Source organism: Ixodes scapularis, unplaced genomic scaffold (assembly GCF_016920785.2).
Source record: "Ixodes scapularis isolate PalLabHiFi unplaced genomic scaffold, ASM1692078v2 PGA_scaffold49__6_contigs__length_1374808, whole genome shotgun sequence".
NCBI classification, from domain to species: domain Eukaryota; kingdom Metazoa; phylum Arthropoda; class Arachnida; order Ixodida; family Ixodidae; genus Ixodes; species Ixodes scapularis.
In genome coordinates, this window is record NW_024609878.1 from 1103963 (window position 1) to 1127449 (window position 23487).

At 46.2% G+C, this 23487-nt stretch overlaps 1 protein-coding gene across 1 annotated transcript; it reads right to left on the reverse strand.

Annotated features, from left to right (window-relative positions):
* Window positions 1–4: 4 nt before the first annotated feature.
* Window positions 5–14354, reverse strand: LOC8030274 (extensin). The gene is made up of 6 exons (XM_029979944.3): window positions 13906–14354; window positions 10939–11033; window positions 5649–6001; window positions 3836–4454; window positions 2886–3025; window positions 5–2401 (listed from the first exon to the last, which is right to left on the reverse strand). Exons 2-6 carry the CDS (start codon window positions 10952–10954, stop codon window positions 2291–2293), a joined length of 1239 nt encoding a protein of 412 aa, XP_029835804.2. The 5' UTR covers window positions 10955–11033; window positions 13906–14354; the 3' UTR covers window positions 5–2290.
* Between the last annotated feature and the right edge of the window lie 9133 nt (window positions 14355–23487).

Genomic DNA, 23487 nt, shown 5'->3' on the forward strand with positions numbered 1-23487 from the left:
GTAGTTGTGGGTGAATCAAAACACACACCTTTATTCCATCATAAAATTTCTTTTTAAGTATTGAATCACTCGCAGGGAAAGACCCAGCAAGCTTGTTTTCCAGCAGAAAGAAAATATAACTTCGAAAATAAATAATTTGCATCTCTCGCCACGACTAGAAACAAAACAAGGTATTTATGTAAGGCAAAATGCACGTGGCTTGTCCGGGTCGTGGCAGATCTCGTCGGAGAGGACCCAACTCATAAATGCAATTGGACCGCACATCGGCCCGGTAAAACGTAAGGGGGAAGCAAAGCGTAGAGATTTCCAACAAAACATATTCACGTTGCATTCAGTTCTCCGGATCTGATTGAGAAATTACTTTCACACAAAAGCCTCGCCAAGTTTTGCAGCTGGAGAGGGGAAGAGACAAAGATGACCAGCCCTGCTGAGAATGCTTTGTGCTAGGGCCACTAAATAAGACGTGCATCAGAGTACCGACAATCCATTCCAAGATTGTCTCGCGGCCATCACCATCTTGTTGCCTTGTGTAGAGCGGGCGCAATTGCTGATAGTTACAATTAGAGAATGCGCCTTTCCGAGCTTTAAATAAATACAGTGCCCAGAAGCTCGAGCGATGACTTTTTTTGTTCTGTCGCGGATTGTTTTAATGTTCCTGGAGGACAGATAAGCGTTTCCTGCAATTTTCGGCAAAGCTCTAGATAACTGGCAACCATTATTTGAACAACATGATGGCCGAAGTGTCGTCTCCAAGGCGTAGCTTGTTTAGTGGTATTAGTATGCACGTTGATCCTTTATAAAAAAACAAAATGAATCGAAACTCCTTAGAGGTGCACTGCACAATCAAATTACTGCAATACTGATTTCACCGGGCTTTTCGCTGCTGCCTGACATCGCATTGTCCTCGTCCCTTGTCAGGCGGTTTAGTTGTTCTCGGGATAGTTTAATAACAATGCAGCTGAAGCATAGGCGTGTTCTTGGAAATCTTGGAAACATTTGTTCGGTTGCATCATCTCTTCCAGAGATTCAAGGAATAGTAGTCGCCATAGGGTAAACTGATTTTTCTCCAGGGGTTCATAAAGTGATTACTCTTACCCTTCTCCACCCTTGTGGGGATGAAGCAAAGCGGTAGGTGAAATCGGCATATCTCCCAAGACAACTTTCAAGCATTCGAGCCACTAAAGGACGTTCACAACCTCGTGCCAACACACATGTACACACCCAACATAAAACACAAAAGCGCCATTTCGGACGACGGTGCAATGTTTGTAAATCTAAACTTCAAAAAGGTGCGAAAAAAAGAGAAGCATCTGTCCCCAGCCGAGCCCATTTTTTACCACCGGACGAAGGACAAAAACCTCTGTGCATCTGAGTTACCGTGGTTCGACCCGTACTCGAACACCGGTGGTGGCAACAATGTGTGGACTGTACAAAGCCGTGCGGTGAACAAACGTACCGAAATATATATTAAAAGTGGCAAGATCAGGCAGTACAACTAACCTTGCGTTGTTTCTTCAGCTCCTCATACCTGTTCCTGCAGAAACAGATCTATTTTATAAACAAATTAAAAACGTGACACCGAATGTCCTCAGTGTGAGCCGTCGACAAACAATGCCATTGCGTGCTTCGGAAATAAAAACGTACCGACGACAATGCGGCAACATTGTCTGATCGCTTGGTCTGGCGTTTCTGGGCTCCATTACCTCGTTACGACGATCGGACAAAACTCTACCGTTCCTCGTCTCACGATGGGGTTACATCTATTGGTTTACCACTTCCAGAGCAGAGAGGTACCTGAAAAACGAGGTTGATTGCTCAAAGAGTTTCGTTGCATACATCTAGTGTTTGTAGTCCTTGCGATAATTGTACATTTTTCCGTATATAAACTACATCTGCACTGACTGGGCAGTTTGATATATACTAGACATGGAGTGCCACGCGTAATGGTTGTTTCGTCGCACAGTTTCAAAAGTATTGTATTCTAATCAGCTTCAAGCATAATTTTGACGAAGACTGTAGTCTAGCGTTTCGTTCGATGAAGGTCGGAGAACTTGGCCCCGCTTTAACCGCGGAGAAATTTGAGCATCGGCTTGCCGCGACCGAACAAAGTAATTGTTTCGCCCAGAAAAACCAGACCAACCGGCCGGAATAGTCAAACACAACTGTTCAAAAGTCTGCACTCCCATGACGAGTCACTCCATGAATTCGAGGTGCACGTCGGAGCATCGCGTTCGTCGCGGCCCGTGAAGCTTGTCGTATAACTGTACCCTCCGTAGCCCGTAATGGTCCCTCAGACGTTGGTGTTTTTGGTTGCGTCGGCCCAGTAGTTCTGTATGGTCACTGCTTCGAGGCTGTTGAGGAATGAATCGTTGTCCAGGGAAGTCATCTCTTCGGAGTTTTCCTGCAAGCGGTGTTTCAAGAATGAGTCGGCGCTACGACAGCCACCAAAAACCACAGTGCCAGGAAAGTGCCTTCGACCGGCGCGTTTGGCGTCCCGTACACCGCCCGCGCGTCGAAGGCGGTCTAGAAGCGGCAGCAAATAACGCCACGGAAGCCAACGCGTCGTGCCGTCGGACATCGCAATCCCGGCGGTTGGTCGTTCCGGCGAAAAAGAGGATGGAACGCGAGCGTTGCCAGCGTTGCGGCATCCCGACTCATTTCCCAGACGTCCCCACAGACCGTCAAGCCGGGAGCGAGCCGCGGCAGAAGAGACGCCTGCCGCATCTACCTCCGCCGCCGTCCCACCGCTGGGATTGAGGCAGGCAACGGCGCCAGGCTTCCGTGACGTCGTCAGGCAGACGTCGAAGGACCGCAAACGAGGATACAGTAGACGCGTGGGTCAGAGAGGCGGTTTGGGCACCGGGACGGAAACAAACGGCAGGCACCTTGGGCAGCTCGATGTGGGCGTTCATGTAGCCGCTGCGAACCGAGTCGTCGATGTAGGCCACGTTCTCGCTGGACGACTTGTCCCGCCCCCCGAGGAGCCTCAGGGACGGGTGCCGCAGGAATGCATATGTCGCCGCACCTGCAGCGGAAGAAGCGTCTCGACACACGCGAGTGTCTCCGACGTCCCGCCTTAGTTGCTCGCGGGACGAGTGTGGCAGGGGCGTCCTTTAGTCGTCCCACCTCCAGCAGGCACGACCTTCCCGTCTTCGATAATGTTTCGGCATCTAAACGTCAAGCACGGCAACCCTGGGAGCACATGCAAGTGTATCGCCCAACTCTGCAGTTATACCCTTGCCCAACTTCATAGCTACGACCATTAGGGCTCGTTATTAAAGACAGCTTTGTGCGTCGTACCCTGAAATTCGAAAGGTAAAGTGTGCCGATTGAATGTCGATATAGTCTGTATTTAACCTGCCTCAAAACGACTATGGGCTCGTTTGTTTATTAAAAGGATAGGGCAATAGCAATTGCACAAAGACATATCGGTACGACGCGTGTTCACACCAAAGCCGACGGGCTGCAACCTACCATACTCCATTCTACAGAAAAAATGCATTCATTAAAAGGAATAAAAAGACCAAAGTTGCAATCGAACGTGTGCCTTGCACAGGGGTTGCATTGACGTCGGAATGCTGATCTCTGATTGGCTTTAATGGAGGGAAAGTGGGTAGACCTCAATACTAGCTGCCTTGAGGTCTACTCGCTATCCTTCCAATCGAAACCAATCGGAGCTCGACGTTGCCGCAAACCCTGTGCAAGAAGCAGACAAACCTGTGCTCCGCATAACGTTCAATATGCGCCACAGGCTTTTGCACAACTTGCTGCCGAGCTGCAAAAAGTCCAAACACTTAAAAAAAAAAAAAGTCAAAGTGGGACGATGACAACATACCTGCCAAAAGCGCCAGCAGCGAGACAGCTCCAATCACAATCCCGGTGACAGCGCCACCCGACAACACGTAACCGGGCGACTCGATGCCGGGCATCTCGGTCCTCGTCACCTTCGGCGTCGCAGTCTCGTTGGGCGTCGCCGTCACCCCTTCCCCCACTGTCGCGCCCACCGTCGCGTCTCCGTGTCGCGAGTTGCGCTGTTCCAACACGTCGTCTGGCACTCTCAGCGGACTGGAGCTGTTTGGTGCCGCACCGTGCGTCGTCGCTGCCGGCGACACCGCATAGTGGTCCGCGGGCGTTGTGGGGTCGAACGAAACTGTCGGATCCGTGGTTCCACGAATCTGAGTCGGTTCCGTGCTCGGAAATGGGCCGGGCGTCTGCAGACGGACGTCATTCCGGTTGGTGTCGGAAGGCGCTTTCTGGGCAGGCGTTGCATCCGCGAGGTGGCGCGTCGCTCCGTCGGTGGCGGGGGGGATCGCGTTTGGGGGCGGGTACGGAGCGGGATCTCCGCCCCTCCACCTTGCGCGTGCGAAGGCTCCGACGGAGTTTGGTGGAACGTTCTGCTGCGGGGCCGGTGGGTAGGCGGGCCGACTTGCCGGAAATACAAACGTCGAGGGGCCCTGCAGAAGATCAGAGATAACCAGTGAAAAATTCGGCTAACAAAAAATGGTCTTACTCTCGGAGGAGCACCAAATTGCGACTTTTAGGGAGGGATCGACTAAATGAACCCAGATTCAGACGACTATTTCCTTTGCATATGTGTAGCTTAGAGAGGATTGACTTAGAGCTTAGCAACCCAAACGCTGCATTTGGATTTATATTGTGCATTCTTTTCACACCCTATCTAAGCGAGCATCTCTGAGGCACATGAGTCTTACACTAAAGTGTGCCAGCCAATTGTGCGACGAGTCACATTTGGCTCACAAGCTATTCTTTATACAAGGTGTCCCAGATAACTTGTACCAAACTTTACCAAAAAACGGAGCACTTTGCGAGAGTGAAACCAACAGTATGTTGTTAGAAAGCGTTTTAGAAAAATTCACAATATTTTTAAGTGCTGTTCTTTTGTGCAAAAAAAGTACACTGGGACAGGTGGAAGATGGACCCAGCACCGTCTTCCACCAATCCCCATGTACTTTTCTTTTTGGGGGCGGGGGGGGGCTGTTGTTTTTGTTTAATCTGGTGAATCGTGCAGCGGCTTGCGCTGGACCCGAGCAACTGCTACTCGCTGCAAAGGATGTCCACGCTGCACCCTCCCGCCTCATCGCGCATCGCTGCGCCGCCCCCTTTCCCCGCCTCGGCCAACCTTTTAACAATTTCTCCGACAATCCACCTTTCTTCAGAGCTAACTGGTGCCTTTATAAAGCAATTAAATGCAAAGGTGCAAGCGAGCTGGACAAAAGTGACGAAAATAATCCCTGGAGAAGGGTGCCACCCGGCAGAACATGAGGTCTGGGAGGTTCTGGTACGGAAATCGGGGAACATGTGTTCGAGAGAGCGCGGGCACTCCCTCAATTGTGGAAGCAAGATCTGGCTGGTTCTGTTGAGCTGCAGTGACCTAGATTAGGCTCCCCCAAATTCTCTTTTGTCCGCATTGTGGTTATTGCCCACCGAGTTCGCTCCAGGACCTACCTTCCTTCCCTCTACTTCCTAATCCATGCATTTTTTCGCGCATTTTCGTACCGGTGCCTCCCAAACCGGCTAGTGTCTTCCATTCCCCCCGACTCTTCCGGACGCCTCAAAATTCCCCGACGATTACAAGTTTTCCGGGTTGGAAGGGTTGCCGCAGCGGTAAGGAGAAGGGGGGTACTCACGACGCTCGTGGGAGGAGGGTACCGGGGCGGGTGGGGCTGCGAAAGCCAGCTGCCTCCTCCGGGGAGCATGGGCACCCATCCCGTGCCCTGGGGCTCGCTCAGGGGCACGGGCTGGGCCCGCACAAACACGGGGGGTGGCCTCTCGCGCTCCTCCTCCTCCTCCTCATAGGCGTGGTGCGGCGTGGGAAGGCCCACGGTGCTCGGGGCCCCACCGCGCGTGGGCTCCCAGACCCGCACGATGGGGCCCGTGACCACCACCACCGGCGCCCCCTCCCCGCCGGGCTGGTCCGGCTGCTGTGCGACCGTGCCGGGGCGGCCCACGGATACCAGGAGGATGGCCCAGGCTGTGAGCACTGCGCACGGACGTCGACGCCGGTCTCGTGACGCTTACGTGTACCATAATGTCCCAAGAGATGGCCCACCCTACATTGAAAGCAAGTCGGGTGAATCTAAGAAGTGGACCGACTTTCGGCGCGCGCGATGAAAACTAAAAAGTTGAGGAACCTGCGAAAGTTGTGATTGCAGGGAGGGTCTGTGTACTAAAGACGACTGTCCTTCCCAGTCAGCAATGTTTGTGCATCTCCCGCCGTGGCTGATTGACGCCATTTCCGCCGAGGTCACCATTGACCGGGGCCCAGCAATTACTAGATGTGGGCTATCCTTTGGCGTTTTTGAAAGAATTGCGAATCCTATCAAAAATAGGGGGCGGGTTCTCTTTTGGGGGTGGGCCATCTCTCGGGATATCACGGTATACTCATTTTAACCTCGAGAATTGTAGTAAAAAGGGGTCCAGTCCCTTGCGGAGCATTGCTAATTTCCCCCTTTATGCAGAGAATTAAGATACACGTGGGTGCATTTTAGGTTAGATACATGTTACCTTTTCAAGATGTACACGCTTCAAATGTCAAAAGCATAGCTTCTTCCTCCGACAACCAAATCTTGTAAGAACTACTTAGCGTGGCGTATGAACAATGTGCAAAACTTGCTTTTTTTCTTAAGGTGACAAGTATAGGCAGGCTGCAGGCTTTCTGGTTTTAACCAAAAAAATTTAAATCTGGGGGTTTCATGGTGCCAAACCCACTGATCTCCACTATAGGGGGCTGGATGGCGCTTAGCTGCTCTACAAGCCTGGCACAAGTGAAGCCACTGGAAGTTTGGTGCTTGTCCCGGAAGTTGGGCATGCGCTGGGCTTCTTAATGCATTCAGTCAATATTTTGGGCCATGCTTTTTTGTGTCTTTGATTGTTTGATTGGGTTATACTACTCCCGTTCTGGATTAAATCTCGAGAATGAGGCGTTTGAACTTGGGACATATTCACACTCAATCAACTAGAATCTCAAAATGTTTACATTGAATGGCTTCCCATGATACTTCGCAGATGGCTATTAAGATGACCGGAACGTCGGGGCTCAAGGTGTGATGCTTAAAAGGGCCCACTGTACTAGAAATGAAACTTATTAACACAGAGGTTCGGGCGAGTTGGTTTCTCATGATGTACAGGGGGAACAGCGCACCCGGGAAACAGTCTCTTCGACTCTTTAGGTTACCCCACCATTTACGCTGGTCCCATGAGCCTAGGGGAAAAAAAACGCTTTTACCATTCAACTCGGCCCATTTAAAACTTGTTAAAAGGAGCATTGTGCGGTTATGCCTCAAAAACTCACTCACGAAATCCTGCTCGTATTCCATTCCAACGAGCTTTGACGAACAAGTCTCAAGATTAAAGCACGCAGGATACCCAATCCCGTTAACATCAGTGGCCAAAAAGCTCATCAATGAAAACAGGCAAGACATATGCACTCAACAAAAGCAAAGAGGGAAAACAAAGAAACCCATCACTGTGCCATATATTCATAATTTTTCTCACGGACTGAAGAAAATAGCTAACAGAGTAAACTTGGAAGTCGTCATCTCAGCTCGTAACAAACTTTGCAGCTTATGCAAGAAAGTAAATACCCCACCAATTACAACTGTCGGCTGGAAAAAGAAGCATAAGAACAGCTTTGTCCCTTGTACAGAGAAGGTGGTGTACTCCTTTCCCCTTCCTTGTGGAAACATAGGTCAAACCAGAAGGTGTCATTCACCAACAAAAACTCCAGACATTTAGGCATTCACTGTCAAGACTGTAGCTGCTCAGTGCTGCTGAGTAACTGCGTCGTGCTTGGCAAGCACCACAACCAGCTCACAAGAGAAATTATGGAGGCAGAGAACATTGCAAAACATAACGGCAGATGTGTTAGTACTCCGTCTTTAACCTTGTCACAAGAAGAATTAGACTACCTAGCTTTACATTAATTTCAATTTAGTTGGCTTTTTTAAATTTAGCTTCATATTGAAAGAAAAAAGACCAGTTATTCTCCCTGGCCCTAGCTTATAATACAAATAGAAGAAGAGCAGAAAGTCTAAATATACTCGAGAGTTGTCAGTCAGGGCTGCGTAAGTGTCTCTTTCTTTTGTGTGTATGTTGATTCGAGTTACTGTTTCCCAGGGGCACTGTTCCCCCTGTACATCATGAGCGACCAACTCACCCGAACCCCTGTGTTAACAAGCACCAACAAACGTCTGCTGATTTCTCTTATAAATAAACACTGGAAAATCTACACACCCTACATACGCCGTGTTATAAATCGCTGTAAAATGAGCCGGAAAGATTGGCACTTACACATAACGAGCTCAAACTTTCAGCAAAGGTGTATCTTAGTAGTGGATTCTATCTTTTGAAATTTCGAGGCTATGCGGAGACCAAGTCGTCTGCTTCTTGCGCTGGAGTTGCGGTGACGTCAGAATGTCATCAAGCTCTGACTGGCTCTGATTGAAGGATAGTGGGCAGACCTCAAGGCAGATGGCTTTGAGGTCTACCCACTATTCTTCAATCAGAGCCAATCAGAACTTGGCGTGGTGCCATCCCTCAATAACGGCTCCAGACACATCTCATCTCCATTGGCACTCGTCGTTCAATTTATCCAAGATGCAGTTTCCACTTTTCATAAGGAAGCTACGCACTGGAACTTCAGAGGAAACATTGCACCTCTTGATATACACTCTGTATGAAAATTTTGGAGCTCTACAGGTGGGTGCTAATTTTATTTTACTGATTTTATAGCCACCCACCATACAGGTAGTTTTTTAGTCGGTACAGAATTAAAAAAGAGAACTTGGACTAGACATTTTTTTAGTCCTGAGGCTAAAAAAAATGCTGCCACTTGAAAAGAGGTAAATTATTTAATTAATTAATTAAAAAAAATTCCAGTAACCTTCAAAATTTTCATATTGTGGGCATAATGTATTTGGAGAATCAATACTCGACCTCAATATGGTTTAACTGAGTCACGAAGTTCTTACAAAAAATTTTGTAATGGGCGCCAGAGGTTGAGATAGCACCATTGTATGCGGCTTCATAACTGAAACTAAGCGAGCAAAGAGTATTAGTAATGTCTATCCCTCTATTGGCTCCACAAGCAAAGCTGGCTGCACCCACTACAAATTTTTTAGTCAAAATTTCATGACACGACTAAACCGTATTGAGGTTCATTTAGAATATGGCCCCAAAACGAAAAAGTCTGTTAATAATTTTCAGATAGATAGCCCACTAATTAATCCATTTTGCCACTTTTGTATGGATTCATAGGCATCATTTTAATAGGCATCTTTCATTAATTAAAGTGCACAGGGAAGCAGACCGAGTCCGGTGAGCTAGCATGGCGGTGGCGACACTCTAGCATTCTGCGCAGTGCACCGCATCAATGGTGGTGACCTATAGTATCGTACATTAGAATAATTTTGACAAACCTTGTAAAAAAATAGTGTCCTGGTAATATTGTCTCTAAAATGTGATTGGGTAGCTTGTTCCATTCATTCTTAATGCATATTAAAAGAACAAGAACATTTTTAGGACACATTTTTTGTGTACTACCTTTCTAATACCAGTATATTTGTAACAAATTACAACAACCTTTTTTTTAAATACACTATTGTTTATATTTGAGATGATTCTACTATATGAAGATTATATTTAAGTCAAAAACCGTACCTTCCTATACCTTTTCTTTTCTTTTTTTTTTCCTGACCATATAATTTATTTTTGTAGAGGTTCCAAGTTGCACAATCACAATCCACAAACGAAATATAAATTATGGTCATTAAAAAAAGAAATGTATGCGACAAGAGCAGGGGGGAAAGGAGAACAAAAATATCCCGGAAAAGGATACTAGCAACTGAGAAGCAATGGAGACTTGGCGTGGCACAAAATGGCTCACTTTCAAATAACCTAAGAAAGACCTCAGAGTTCACAAAACTGAACAGAAAACATTAACTATAGGTTCTATATTCCATTGCAGGTTAAGAAAAGCGGGACAAGCTCCCCATATAAAAGCCCTCCACTTTTTCCAGTTTAGCAGAGCAAACGCCGGAGAGGAGGTGAGCGGAAAGAAGGAAACCACCAATCGTGGCAAGGAGAGAGTTTTGCAAGATGGGCTTGTCCTGCTTTTCTTAAGCCTGCAACAAAATACAGCAAGAATGTATATATATAAAGAACAAAGCAAAGCGAGAAGTCTTTCCCAGCACATGTTTCTGGGGCCATATGGGGGGTGCCGTCTTCTGTTCTGTGCCCAAGATTACGAACTTCCGCAAGAGGCTTCCCCACCCCGACAGCTTGTCAGCGCACCACCTTCTGTCATTTCCTGTGAGGTGAATTATGCTTTAGCTCCCTTCTAAACTACAATCCTCCCGAACGCGGCTCACGGAATGGTGCGACAACTTGGACGTCCCAAATGGACGGTTCAAAAGAGCGTTTAGACGGCCTCGGAAAAGCAGTTGGGGGATAGCGAGCCGACCTGCCATTTCACGCCTCAATTCATATTGACCGAGAAGACAAAATGAAAGGAACCACGTTGCAGTTTACACAAAGTTACACTACAATTGGAGGCTCCAACAGCTACAACAGGGGGAGGGTAACCATCCCCCTGGAAGTGATATGGCAACAAAGAAACTATTTTGTTGTTGCCCTCATTTCTGGTCATGTTGCAACCCATCTCTGGTCTATGCTCTGCCCCTTCTTCCCGCATTGGCAGAACAGGATAAAGTGAGTCTGGTCATAGACAGCTTAAGAAATGTAAGGCACTTATTATTAATTATGTTCAGGCTCCTCTTAGTGACTCGTTTTTCAAGCTCTTTATCAGTGAATGCCACCATCTTATAAGTTGAGGAACGACAATGTGATCACCGGAACTTGGCACGCCCCCCATTTCTAAAACCGCCAGTGATCACAGTCGACTGTTGCCGATCGGCGCACCATTTGTAGGACCCATTGACGTCGTCAGCTAAGCCGGCCACATGATGTGTCCCCTGCATGGTTGCTCAGGCTGCCACCACATGTGCCCTGCCCAGCTGAAAGAAAGCAAAACAACACCCAGTAGATTAATAAAAAAAAAAAAAAAATTCAGGTAAGAACTTTGATACATACTGTAATCTGGAATGTACCAAAACAGGCATACTTATTTTATGCAACTTTAGAAGAAAAAAATTTCGCGGAGGTCAGTCAAGCTATAGTCGCTGTTTCAAGTGAAAATATTGAAGGGAGACACAAAAGACTTGCATGTTTGTGTCACGTAAAAAAATCACAGAGAAAATGCAGGAGGAAGTTGTTTTGTCTTGTCTTCGTCCTATATGTCACTCTTCTTTTTATCCCAGAAACACACAAATGCCTCCATCTCGTGTTTTTCTTGCCTACGCTTTTTCCGGTACTTCTTTCTGTAGAGAGGTAAGATCAATACTGACATTTTGACCAGCCATACATTGCTGCCGACGCTTGCATACCTTGGCTAGTGTTAAAAAAAATAAGCAAGAACAAAAGAAAAGGCTTATTCATTGTGATTTATAATGATGTTCACTGCCTGATGCAATGGTAAGAGCATGGGTGAGTTGATCAAAGTTTATAACCTGCTATGATGTTTTTCCTGAGACTGAGGAAGAGTATGATGATATTTCTTTCCTCAAACGAGTGTCATTTCTTTTATAACGAGCATTAACAAATCCACATTAATGGCTGTACTGTACTGATCACTGTTTGTTTGGCTGGTACTGCGCACTGACAGCAGTTTGCTGTCTCTGTGCAGACACAAACCGTCTACAAAAGTCTGTCAGATAGTTAAATGACGTAAGCAAATAGTTTCTGTAAGCCACACATGATGCGACAACCAGCATGCACTACATGGCAGACCAGGAGCATATAACGTCACAATCAATGCAAACTTCAGGGTGAACAAAACCATACCCAGGCAATGCAACTTCCAGAAAAGGGCCACAACGGTAAAAAAAAGAAAAGGTGCCTAGAAACCGTAACGGGAAAATGAAACGGCCACTAAACCGTAACAAACTATTCCCTCATACAGAATAGATCCCTGCAAAAGCAACCTAGAAAAAGTTAAACAAATGCAAAACAAAGTGCATACAAAACTACCTCTAGTCTCCCAAAGTGGCTTTAGAGACAAAAGTGCTATTTTGCATGTCCCCCCCCCCCTCCTCCTTTCCTTTTAAGAGAGTCAGAAAGAGGAAACCGTTTTCTAAACGGATATGTTTCCGTCCTCCACTGCCCTGTTGAGACCGAAATACCACGGCACGGTAACTTCCTTTGACTTCGGTTTCGCCCTAGCTGGTCTGATTGTGATGTAAATACGTCGGGTCACAGAGCGTGCTCTCCTTTGAGACGCTTCTGTGGGTTTCGCCTTTTCCCACACGGCTTTTGCCTCACATTTTCCTCATGCAGGCCGCAACTTGTCGACATTTATCTAACTGACGGGTGGCCTGCGGGAGGATCCATTGTGTCATTGTGTCTCTGAACCAATTAGTGCCAGCGTTGCCGCTGTACCTATTGTAGTGCCACCTTTTGGCTTGTGGAAGAGCTGCAAACGTCTTTTGCTCAAGCTTCTGTGAGACTCACCATGCAACAGTGGTATATTGTGTCATAAGAGTGCTTTTTAAAATCCTTTGTCAAAAGCTGCATTGGATTCAGCACACCCAGTCTATAGCTGGTTTTTAGGTCGACAACATAGCAATTGTATTGAATAACAGCTGGTTGTGGGGATTAACTGGAACAGTGCAGGCTGCCTCTCAAAGCTGTTTTATAACTTTCAACATTGCTGTAAGCGAACACAGCTGGCCGTCTATACTGCAAGAGATGGGTCGGTTGAAGCTGCATATCTCCATGCCTGACCGTTGTCGGGCATCGAGAACGGTTCCGATTTTATATTGCAGTAACTACCGGAAACTAAACGTAAAAGGGCCAGATATGGTGACACCGAATGACATCAAGCCGAGTGTCCAGTCACGGGAGCTGGAGACCAAGCAAAGCCATTCGTCATTTATGCTATAAATATTCAACTGAAAGTCACTACTATATTTTAGAAATTTTTACGATATGGCTGGTGCTAAAGGAAAACAGGGGGGCTATGTTCGACAAATGTTTCGTTTCTCCGAAAAAGAAACGGAAGTGACAATATCGCATCTGATTGGCTAGAGGCTCAAATGACGAAAGAGGTAACTTTCGTCATTTGAGCCTCGAACCAATCAGACGCGATATTGTCACTTCCGTTTCTTTTTAGGAGAAACGAAACATTGGCCGAACATAGCTCCCCAGGTGTCTGTTTACACCGATAAGAGAGTCGGTTTGCTCTCTAGCTGAAGGGAGTAAGTTATGAGAACCGCACGATTTGGGTAACGAACACTCATTCTATCGTAACATCGGCCGTCAAAACGAATTCCACGGTTTACATCATATATCTGTCAAACAAACTGCCACAGGAAACGAAAAAGCAGTTCCTTAGAAAAGAAACGCTGACAGCGTCTAAATCCATCCGGTGAATGCATAAAAAAAAAAAATAGTCAAGAAAACTTTTGTTAGTGTTTCGCGCATTTACCAAAAAGAAAAAAGAAGAAACGATTGCAGCAATGGCATAATTTCTGTCGTGCTGCAATTTTCGGCACACCGGATACTCCAAGGTCGCCGAAAGTACCCCAGTGCGCGCGCTTCGCGCCCATGACGCAAGCCAGGTGCTGTACTCGTTGAGCGTTTTAGTTTGGCTTCGACAGAGCAAATGCGAAATCGGACCGAAGAAAAAATAAATAACGAACACCCGCGCTAACCGTTACCTTGTCCGACTTCGCGACAACCAGCTCGACTCGGAAAAGAAATAGGAACAAGAAAGCCTTATCTCCGATCAGAGTCGCGCGGAGGAAATAGGGGAAACACAGCTCATCTCACCCAGCCTTTTTTTGTGTTACGCTCGTATTCCGAGGTTGCGATCGGTGGCTTCGGAGACGGGCTGGGCAGATCTCGCCGAAACCGTCGTCACCGGTTGTCGCTCAAACTGGACGGTATCCTCGGAGACCGCAGCATTTCCGATCGTTCTCCTGGACTGACGCATACAACGCCGCACACTGTCGCCGACGGTTTTTGTTTTTGGTGTGGACGTTTCGATCTGGCACGAGCCGTATCCGTTCGCTGGCACTTCGCTTCATATAACTTGGATTGCTACGGAACGGAGAGACTGAACATTGCAGCTCGTGAGTTCGTGACGCTTGCCGTCGATTTCCACTGGTTTCAAAGACGTCGCAAAAAAAAATCCCGCACGCATATCCTCTCCGTCCCGCTCCGATCACACGCTCGCAGCAAACTGGAGCAAGCAAGAAAGAGAGCGTACCTGGCGGCGCGTTCGAAACTCGCTCTACCGTCTAACGCTCAACGTTGGATCTGTGGTACGTGACGTCACAGCCGTAGGAATACGTGGGGGTCAGCGTGACGTAGCCGGGAAGCGTGCGTTGACGATCGCCCGAAAAATCGAACGCTTTGTGGAAAGGGCGTGCACGCGTGAGCTGGGTATACAAAGATGGCAGATATTTTGGTTTCGGTTCTTTTTTTCTTTGTTGTTGCGGTGCATTCGGGTTTCGCTTCTCCGCCGTTCTTTCTTTCCGTAATGATCTCGCTTTCTTGCGGTATCGCGGGGGAAAAAAAAAAAAAAAAAAAAAAAAGAAAGAAAAGGATATGGAAAGAAACAAAAAAAAAAAAAAAAAGAGGGACCGGGGAACGAGGTAATATCCTCGTCGACGTTACTGTGTATATTTCTGCATGTTTGGTGTAGCGTAACCGTCGCTAGCTGAGCGTGACGACTTAATGAAAGGGTTTTTAGCTTTCCCAACAGCTCATTCCAGCAGCTGTCACAGTACTGCTGCTCCGCAAATATTTGCCAAGTGAATATTACTTAGCTCATTGTTTACGCATTCCGTGAAAGGTTACTAATATTCCCCGAAGAAGAGATCTACGTATGCACTCCGTCTTGCCGCAACGTGGCTATCAGTTCATCGAACGACGTTTCATCGACAGATCGTTTCATCGACAGATTATTTTATCAACGAATCGTTTCAGCGACAACTCAGATTAGCTTTTCTCTTTAATAAGCTACATGAGGCTGTCGCCCCTAAACGGCGTGTGCGGGTCGGCCAGGTGGGTTAACATTTTTGTGATGAGACGCCGCAGGCTGTCCAGGCGCAGCAGCGTGAACGCAGGCTAAAGGGGGGTTAACGCGGACCCCAGTGATACGCGTGACGAAATGTCCCTACAGCTTGCAATTCGCAAAACAAGTGTCGATGAAACGTTCGCGTCGACGAAACGTGTGTACATGAAACGTTACTAGACGCCTCTTTTTTATTTAGTGCGTGTAAAATCAGCAGAGGCTGAGGACCGCCAATTCCACTAGTAGCTATAAAGCCCTCGACCCTTTCCACTTTAGCAAAGCGAATGCTGGAATTAGGAGGCCGGTGGGAAGGAGAAGACCACCAACCATGGCGAGCAGACAGTTTTTCAGGATGAACTTGATTCCAAAAGTTCTACTACATATTTGAATGTAAATTCATACTTCAACACGCACACGCAAAAAAAAAAAAAAAAAAAAAAAAAAAAAACACTTTAGTATATACTTTTTGACATTTGCATTACCCGCGAAAAACCATACGCAGACGATCTTTCAGAAGGACACACCGCAGAAAGGATTGATCTGATTATGGACGTCTCCTTCACACCCATGAGACATTGGGATGTCAGCGGGAAAATACGTTTATGTCGCACGGTACGCATAATCGGATGTCTCGAATCGTTTTCTGGTGTGGTCTCGGTTATATCTGGGGCAAGGTAACAAAGCCTGGGGATATTAAAGTCGACCTCGATGTTATCTGTTGGTGCTTCTTGGAATTCTTCAAACAATGCGCCATCTAACGGCAAACAGGATGCGTCTTTGAAGCCATCGTCCTTGTTTCAAAGCAAGCGGTTACGAAACTATGGCCTCGAAGACCCCATTGTTTACTTAACTGCCGCCAAAGGGTGCCGAAGAATGGACGACCAGATGTCACCGCCAGTGACGATGAAGCGTTTTGCACCTAATTAGGGAGTATTTATTCATTCTACTCCCTCACCCCCCACCCTCTCAACCTCCTCCTATTAAACGCCTTGGTCTAATTGCGCATCTAATTGTGCCTCTAAGATTTTTCTGATATATTCCCGTTTTCTTTTTATCGGCTTTGTGCCCTGTTTTCGCTAGTTGAGTTTGCTGTACGATTACCTGTTGATAAGATCTAGTAGTTCTTGGGTCAACGCAATCCAAAACAGAGCAACGTCGTAAAAACAAACAACAAAAAAAACATGTTTTTTCGTTTACAAATTTCAGTCAGAAGGTTACAAAAATCGTCGTACAACATCGTTTAGCCAAACATCCTTCTTATGTAGCCGTAATAGAGAATTCCATCGTTGAGGCTTTATATGGAAGGACTGGCGGTTTGCCTGTGTACCCATGACCTGACATTGAGCTGGATTTCGTCACGCTCATTCCGATGTGGTTAGAGATCCGTGTGGGTAGGCCGGGGAAACAAAAAAACAACATTGATGCAATTAGTTTTCCTGCACGCCGCCGCTCACAACAGGAACATAGGCGACAAGCGCAACAGCCAAGGTTGAGCGCTACTTATAACGCCCTTTTTTTCTTTTTTTTTTTTTTCTCCCCTTGGCTCGACTAAGGAAATATCCAGGTTAACTTGGCGTACAGGCGTCGTTCCAATGAAGGTCACAGCGACTCCGTACGCGAAATAGCCGCCAGCAAGGACAGTCGAGGGGCGCGGGGATTAAAAATGCTCGTCGATCCTCATTCAAAAGAAAACACAAGCAGACAAACATAAAGATAAGAAATTCCGAATGTCATCCTCGCAGTTACAAGCTATTCGTGCTAGACAATTGACACCCGCTCCCCAAGCACCGAAGCAGACGATAGAAAAAGCGCGGGAAAGTGGCTCGCACACAGCGTTGCGAGCTTTGTCTTTCGCACTGGCCTAATTACGGCGTGGGGTTACGGGTTCCACGGTCACGAAGCGGCAGTCCTGCTGCCTCACCGCACAATGGAAGTGTCTTTGTGCGTGAATATACGCTCGAGCTGATCGTCCCGCAAAGCTTTGCGTGGCGTGGCATCGTTCCATTGTTGTTCTTTCTTTGACGAGTTTTTTTTTTTTTTCTTTTTTGTCTCTTGCTTGAGAACTATTTCGTGTGAACTTTGCGTGTGGCGTAATCGTGATGGTTACCCTGGCTATTTCGTTGAATGCGAGGTGAAATATCCAGTCTGCACGCAAACCACAGACCAGCGGGCGACCGCGAATCTTCAACCGCACAGGATAGCAAATCTCTCCACAACCTCGATTTATTTTCTCGATTCCCTCTCTATCTCTCTCGCTAACAAACGGGGGGTCGCACTTTTTGGAGGCGGAATGGGGGACAGAGGGCGCTTATGGTCAAGAGGTCCAACGAGTCAAAAGGTCCAACGAGTCAAGAGGTCCAATAGCCACGTGACAGCCGAGTCAAGAGGTCCAACGAGTCAAAAGGTCCAATTCGAGTCAAGAGGTCCAACGCGTCAAGAGGTCCAACGAGTCAAAAGGTCCAATTTGTGTCTAAAGGTCCAACGCGTCAAGAGGTACAACGAGTCAAGAGGTCCAACGCGTCAAGAGGTTCATCGAGCCTTATTTTTATCTTCTCTGTTTATAATGATATTGCTATTAATTGGGGGGGGGGGGGGGGGGGCTGCTTGTGACGGTTTCTGACCGTTCGACCTATTTGAATTATTTTGGACAATACAAGTACTACATAGCCATTGGAGACGAGTAGACAGATACTATTTGCCACAAGGTATATGTATTCGAGTGTTAAATAATGGATAGTGCCTGGTGACATATTTCGGACTTGTAGAACTTAATATCTGTGTTCCAGTCTCCCTGTTCTAGGACTCAGTTATGCCATCTCTACGGAAGTCTCTCTTAAATTCCCGAGATATAAACTACAAATGTACCTCAGCCCCATCTCGCGTTTAGCCTTCCCTTTCATGTATCTCAGTATTTGTAATCGCAAACACTTCCTTGGGTAACTTTGTCCAGTCCCGGGCTCTCGTATGTTCTATTAAAAATATGATGCACTACTATTTTATGCTTTAGTTTTTATTCACTGAGTTTACCGAATCACTAAAGAGGTAAATAACACAACATAGAAAGAAGCTCAAATATCATTGGAGGGCGTCTTTAAACGAGCCCAGATTATGCCACTTGGCGTCCAATAGAGTGTTGCAAATGAATGCGAGCATTGGTCTGCTTGAAACGTTGTGACCGGTGCAAGCTATAGCGGGTTAATTTGGGCCGTTGGCTTACTCAAAAGCACGGAGCAGCCACAAATATTTATGCTAGCTATATGTAACTCCTTTACTGCTCTTTATTTTTGAGAATGCGGTGAAATAAATCATGAAACTGAACGTTTCATGATTAAGCATTCTTGACACGAATTACCGAACACTTGTCTGTCAATATCATTTATTTCTAGTTAAAATTACGCGATGTGTTAGTCGGCTGGAATTGTAAGATGGTGGGTTAGTTGCTCACTGATTTTTAGAAAATTGGATTATAAAGACTGAAGTCGATTGAACAATTGTTCGTGTCGGAAAGCACGTCGACCTTTGAAGCCAATAGATCTAGTGTGTCCAGTGCTATAGCTAAAATAGGCCACGGCGAACGGAAAAAATGAGTAACTTTACACGCCATCTGCGCCAGGCCAAACTGTCTCTCCAAGCTCCTCGAAGACCAAGGACTTCAAAATATCAATGAAGCTATTTTGACGGGACGTAAACAAATTATATTAATTACTACAACTTTTAAAAATGATGGCACAGAAATTAAGAGAAAAAAAAAAAAAAACTATGTTCATTTATCCTGACGTCAAACGCCGTAATAGTGCTTTAATGTGATGGTAGACGTCGAAATAGCAAATAACTATGGACATATATTTCGTATATGACGGAAGACGTGTTCAAAATGGTTTTACAATTATTTCGAACCCGGATGTCGAAGTATACTTCGTTTCAGCTTTGGTCCGAGCGCGGCCGATGTTATGAGCCGAAGGGCCAATCGAACGGCGAAAGAGGCACAACGTCATGGCGTGCACTCTGCAGTTGATAACACCAGTCGGTATTCGCCGTTTCTCTGTGCGTGCTAGTCCGCCGGCTAGTCCTATCAAGCATAGAGAGCTCGTCATGTAGCTACGCTTTTTGCGCTGTTTGATTGGCCCTTCGGCTCATAACATCGGCCGCGCTCGGACCGAAGCTGAAACAAAGTATATCTTCACTTCTTAAAAAAAAAAAAAAAAAAAGTTTTTTAAATTGTGAATTGCTAAGACCTTTCCGGTTGCGTTTCGATATTCGAGGGGGAGAGCAACACGGGAGATGCAGATCCCCCCCCCCCCCCCCCCCCCCCCCGGGCCCGCTCACTCCTTGCTCACGCAGTCGGTTTTGCACGAAGCACGGAGCAACGGGGGAGCGCGGACCATCTCCAACTTATGAAAATTCGGAAAAATTATTTGTGGGGTAGAAAATGCTCACATTAATAAAATATGCAATATTGCTTAATTCATGTTTATTCCATGGGATGCAGAACTTGATCTCAGATATAAAGAGAACGGCATTTCGAAACACGAAACGAAACAAAACAGGATGGCAATTTCAAAGCAAAGTATAACAAACTATTTTCACTGAAATACACAGTTCAATCAAACCAAAGCGAACATAATAATAATAATAATAATAATAATAATAATAATAATAATAATAATAATAATAATAATAATAATAATAATATTTATTTGCATACAAAAATCTGATCCTGAGTGGCGTGGACGGCTGTGCAGAAAGGTTAAAACCCGTACGCGAGTGCGCCCGCCAGCCCGCCACCGAACAAGGACACACGGTACATCGTTTCACCTGAAACGATGTACCGTGTGTTCGTTTTATACCTCGTTTCAGCTGAACTCCAGACGCAGCTGATGCTACAAGCGCAAGCTCCGGCCTTTCAGTGTCCCCGCCAAGCACGCCCGCTCTCGTGCAGTGCAAGCACTGTAGCATCGGCTGCTTCCGGACTTTAGCTGAAACGAAGTATAGACCGAGCAGTTCGAAGTGGACGCTCTCAGGTACGTTTTCAACCGTCGTAGTGAAGAGAACGAGCGCTCAGCTTTCGCTAGGATTTTGAGGAAACGATGAACGTTTGGGAATAGGGCCTCCGGACAGAGGGCGACCGCCTCTTCTCCCTCTTGCATTGGACGCCTAAAATTTCCCTATTTTTGGCCAAGTTTCCCTCACTTCGCGAAAATCGTCGCTCACGGAAGCGACGAAGTCCGTCTTGCTTTCTGCTTTGTATGTCGAGGTGGCGACCGATACAATTCCTTATTTGATGAATCTTTTCGTTGCATCAGAAACTCTGAAGAGAGAAGCCTTTATATTCTTACTACGCATAGCTGCGCAAGGGTAGTCAAGTTCCTTTCCACGTTCGGCGTGTAGTTTCTTTGTGGTGCGTCATGTCATTTCTCCGAGTGACGGAACGACGAGTTCGGACTGATGACTTCTGCTTACCCCGAGGATATGCCGCTGCTGCCTTTGGACCACGCTGCCAGATAAAGTGGCCTAGCAAAGATAAAACTCTCTTTCCTTCGGCATCTGGTTTTGTAGCACGAATTTGTTAAACTTTTAATAGATCATAGATTTTGGTATTGTGATTGCTCAGAATTACCTTCGCCTTAAATATGAGCTCCTAGTGTTTGCGCGTGGTCGGTAGCTCCAACTTTTCAGCGTCAAGATTTTTGTTTGTTTGTTTATTTATAGATTTTTTTTTTTTTGGTGAAAGTATAGCTATCTTTGTGTTTTGCCTGGCCTTCACGCGTTGGTAATGCAGTGCTACCTCAAAAAAGCGGTGGGAGTTGTGTGCTGTGAGGAAGCTTTTAAAGTTGGTGGGCCGCAAGTACGACGACGGTAGAACAGTGAGCCACCACGCCCGTATTCCTGTAAATGAAGCCTGCTCCATTTTTAAAAATGACAATGCAGCTATCCCGTTTTTTCTTAACAGCGCCTCCCTAACTGTTGCCTGGGCGTCCGAGTCGGGGTGCTCACCTTCCGTCATTGAGGGGTGGAAGGGGGGGCGGGGGGGGGGGGGGGGGAGGAGTGCAAGAGGTCCAACGAGTCAAGAGGTCCAATATTGGACCTCTTGAGCCGTTGGACCTCCTGACGCGTTGGACCTCTTGACTCGCCGTAGATCTCTTGACTCGTTGAACCTCTTGACGCGTTAGACCTCTTGACCCATATTGGATCTCTTGACTCGTGCCTCGATGTGTCAAGAGGTCCAACGCGTCAAGAGGTCCAATATTGGATAGCTTGACTCGTTTCATCTCTTGGTGTGAAATATGTACAGGCAGAAGGTGTGAAATAAGTACAAAAAAAAAAAAAAAAAACTACGGGGGCACTTAAGCTTTTTTTTATGATGTGAGAATGCGTGAGCACTATATATTTGGGCTCGTTTAAAGACGCCCTCCAACGATATTTGAGCTTCTTCCCATGTTGTGTTATTTACCTCTTTAGTGATTCTGTGAACTCAGTGAATAAAAACTAAAGCATAAAACAGTAGCGCATCATATTTTTAATAGAACATACGAGAACCCGGGACTGGACAAAGTTACCCAAGGAAGTATTTGCGATCACAAATACTGAGATGCATGAAAGGGAAGGCTAAACGCGAGATTCTGAGGTACATTTGTATTTTATATCTCGAAACTTTGAGAGACACTTCCGTAGAAATGGCATAAATGTGTCCTAGAACACAGAGACTGGAAAACAGATACTAAGTTCTATACAAATCCAAAATATGTCGCCAGGCACTATTCATTATTTAAAAGGGGGGGGGGGGGGGGTGGTGCAACGATTTTAAGATTAAAAGAATTAGCATCTCGTCATTTTTACGTTGTTTATCGTTTCCCAGAGGATAGAGAAAACATCTCCTTTATTAAGAAATGTCGCGATTTCGCTGCATAATCGCAAAGCAAAAGTCGAGCTTTTTCCCCCACCTGCAGCCGCAAGTGGCAACCGAAGGAACTACGGCGAGAAGCTTACGTGACCTCGCTCGGCTCTAAGCTGCAGCATAACGCCCGCTAATGTACGCAGGGAGAGGGAGAGGAAGCGTCCTCCGACCGAGCACACGGGAAGCTACACGGCACCCCGAGTTACGTCAGAGGGGGACCAGGTGTGACCCTGAAGGCTGGGAGTGAGTTGAGGGGTGCCAAAAATGCCAATCTTTTTTTTTTTTTTTTTTACAACATTTAGGACACGCAGGCGAAATCGGTTTTGTGTTCTTTACTTCAGAAGTGTCAGAGGGCAACTTCCCCAAATTTTTGACCGAAGTCCGGAAATCAATGCCCCCCCCCCCCCCCCCCCCCTTTTAACACTCAAATACATATACATTGTGGCAAACAGTATCTGTCTACTTTTCGAAAATAGCTATGTAGTAGTTGTATTGTCCAAAATCATTCAGATAGGTCAAACAGTAAGTAACCGTCATAAGCAGGCATTAATAGCAAGATAATTATAAACAGAGAAGATAAAAATAAGGCTCAATGGACCTCTTGACTCGTTGGACCTCTTGACTCGTTGGACCTCTTGACGCGTTGAACCTCTTGACACAAATTGGACCTTTTGCCACGTTGGACATCTTGACTCGAATTGGACCTTTTGACTCGTTGGACCTCTTGACTCGCCTGTCACGTGGCTGTTGGACCTCTTGACTCGTTGAACCTTTTGACTCGTTGGACCTCTTGATCATAAGCGGGGAAAGGGAGGGGGGGATGCCGTTGAACCCCTCCCGAAATAAAATCCTGGCTACGCCAGTAAGTGGTCTATGTAATAAATACGCTCATAATTGAGAAATCAATTTTTGATTTCTTTAATATACAATGTTCAGAGAGAGTGATGCTGTTTCTGAAAAATAGAACACTGTGGTACGATACGTTCACTTAAAAAAAAAAAAAAAGTAATGAATTTGCAGTACGTGTATGATAATGATTTTCATTCCGAATATCATTTTGAAGCTCGATTGTGCTAATTTGAAAACAGGTTCTGACGGTAGAAAGATATTGATCAGACACGTGGAATATATAGGTAGAAATCAAGATATTTTAAGAAATAGAGCTAGAAATAGATAAAGGGATTCAAAATTTGTTTAAAATTATTATCATGAAAATGTTGATATTATCCTTGAACGTGTTTCAAATTAAAAGTACCAAACCATTTTGTCCTATTAAGAGCGCTCAGAGTATTGATAAATGCACCTGGGACCATTTTGTCCGGGTTGGCACTTGGGATCATTTTGTCCGGGACCATTTTCTCCGGGACCATTTTGACCGCGCTTATGGTCAAGAGGTCCAACAAGTCAAAAGATCCAACGAGTCAAGAGGTCCAATAGC

What these genes read in the sequence shown, in the direction of transcription:
- LOC8030274 (XM_029979944.3), bottom strand. An exon ending in ACCCTCCTCCCACGAGCGTC is followed by an intron (nt 4,455 to 5,648) that starts GTGAGTACCCCC and finishes GATCTTCTGCAG; the next exon opens with GGCCCCTCGACGTTTGTATT. An exon ending in CCCACATCGAGCTGCCCAAG is followed by an intron (nt 2,402 to 2,885) that starts GTGCCTGCCGTT and finishes CACCGCTTGCAG; the next exon opens with GAAAACTCCGAAGAGATGAC.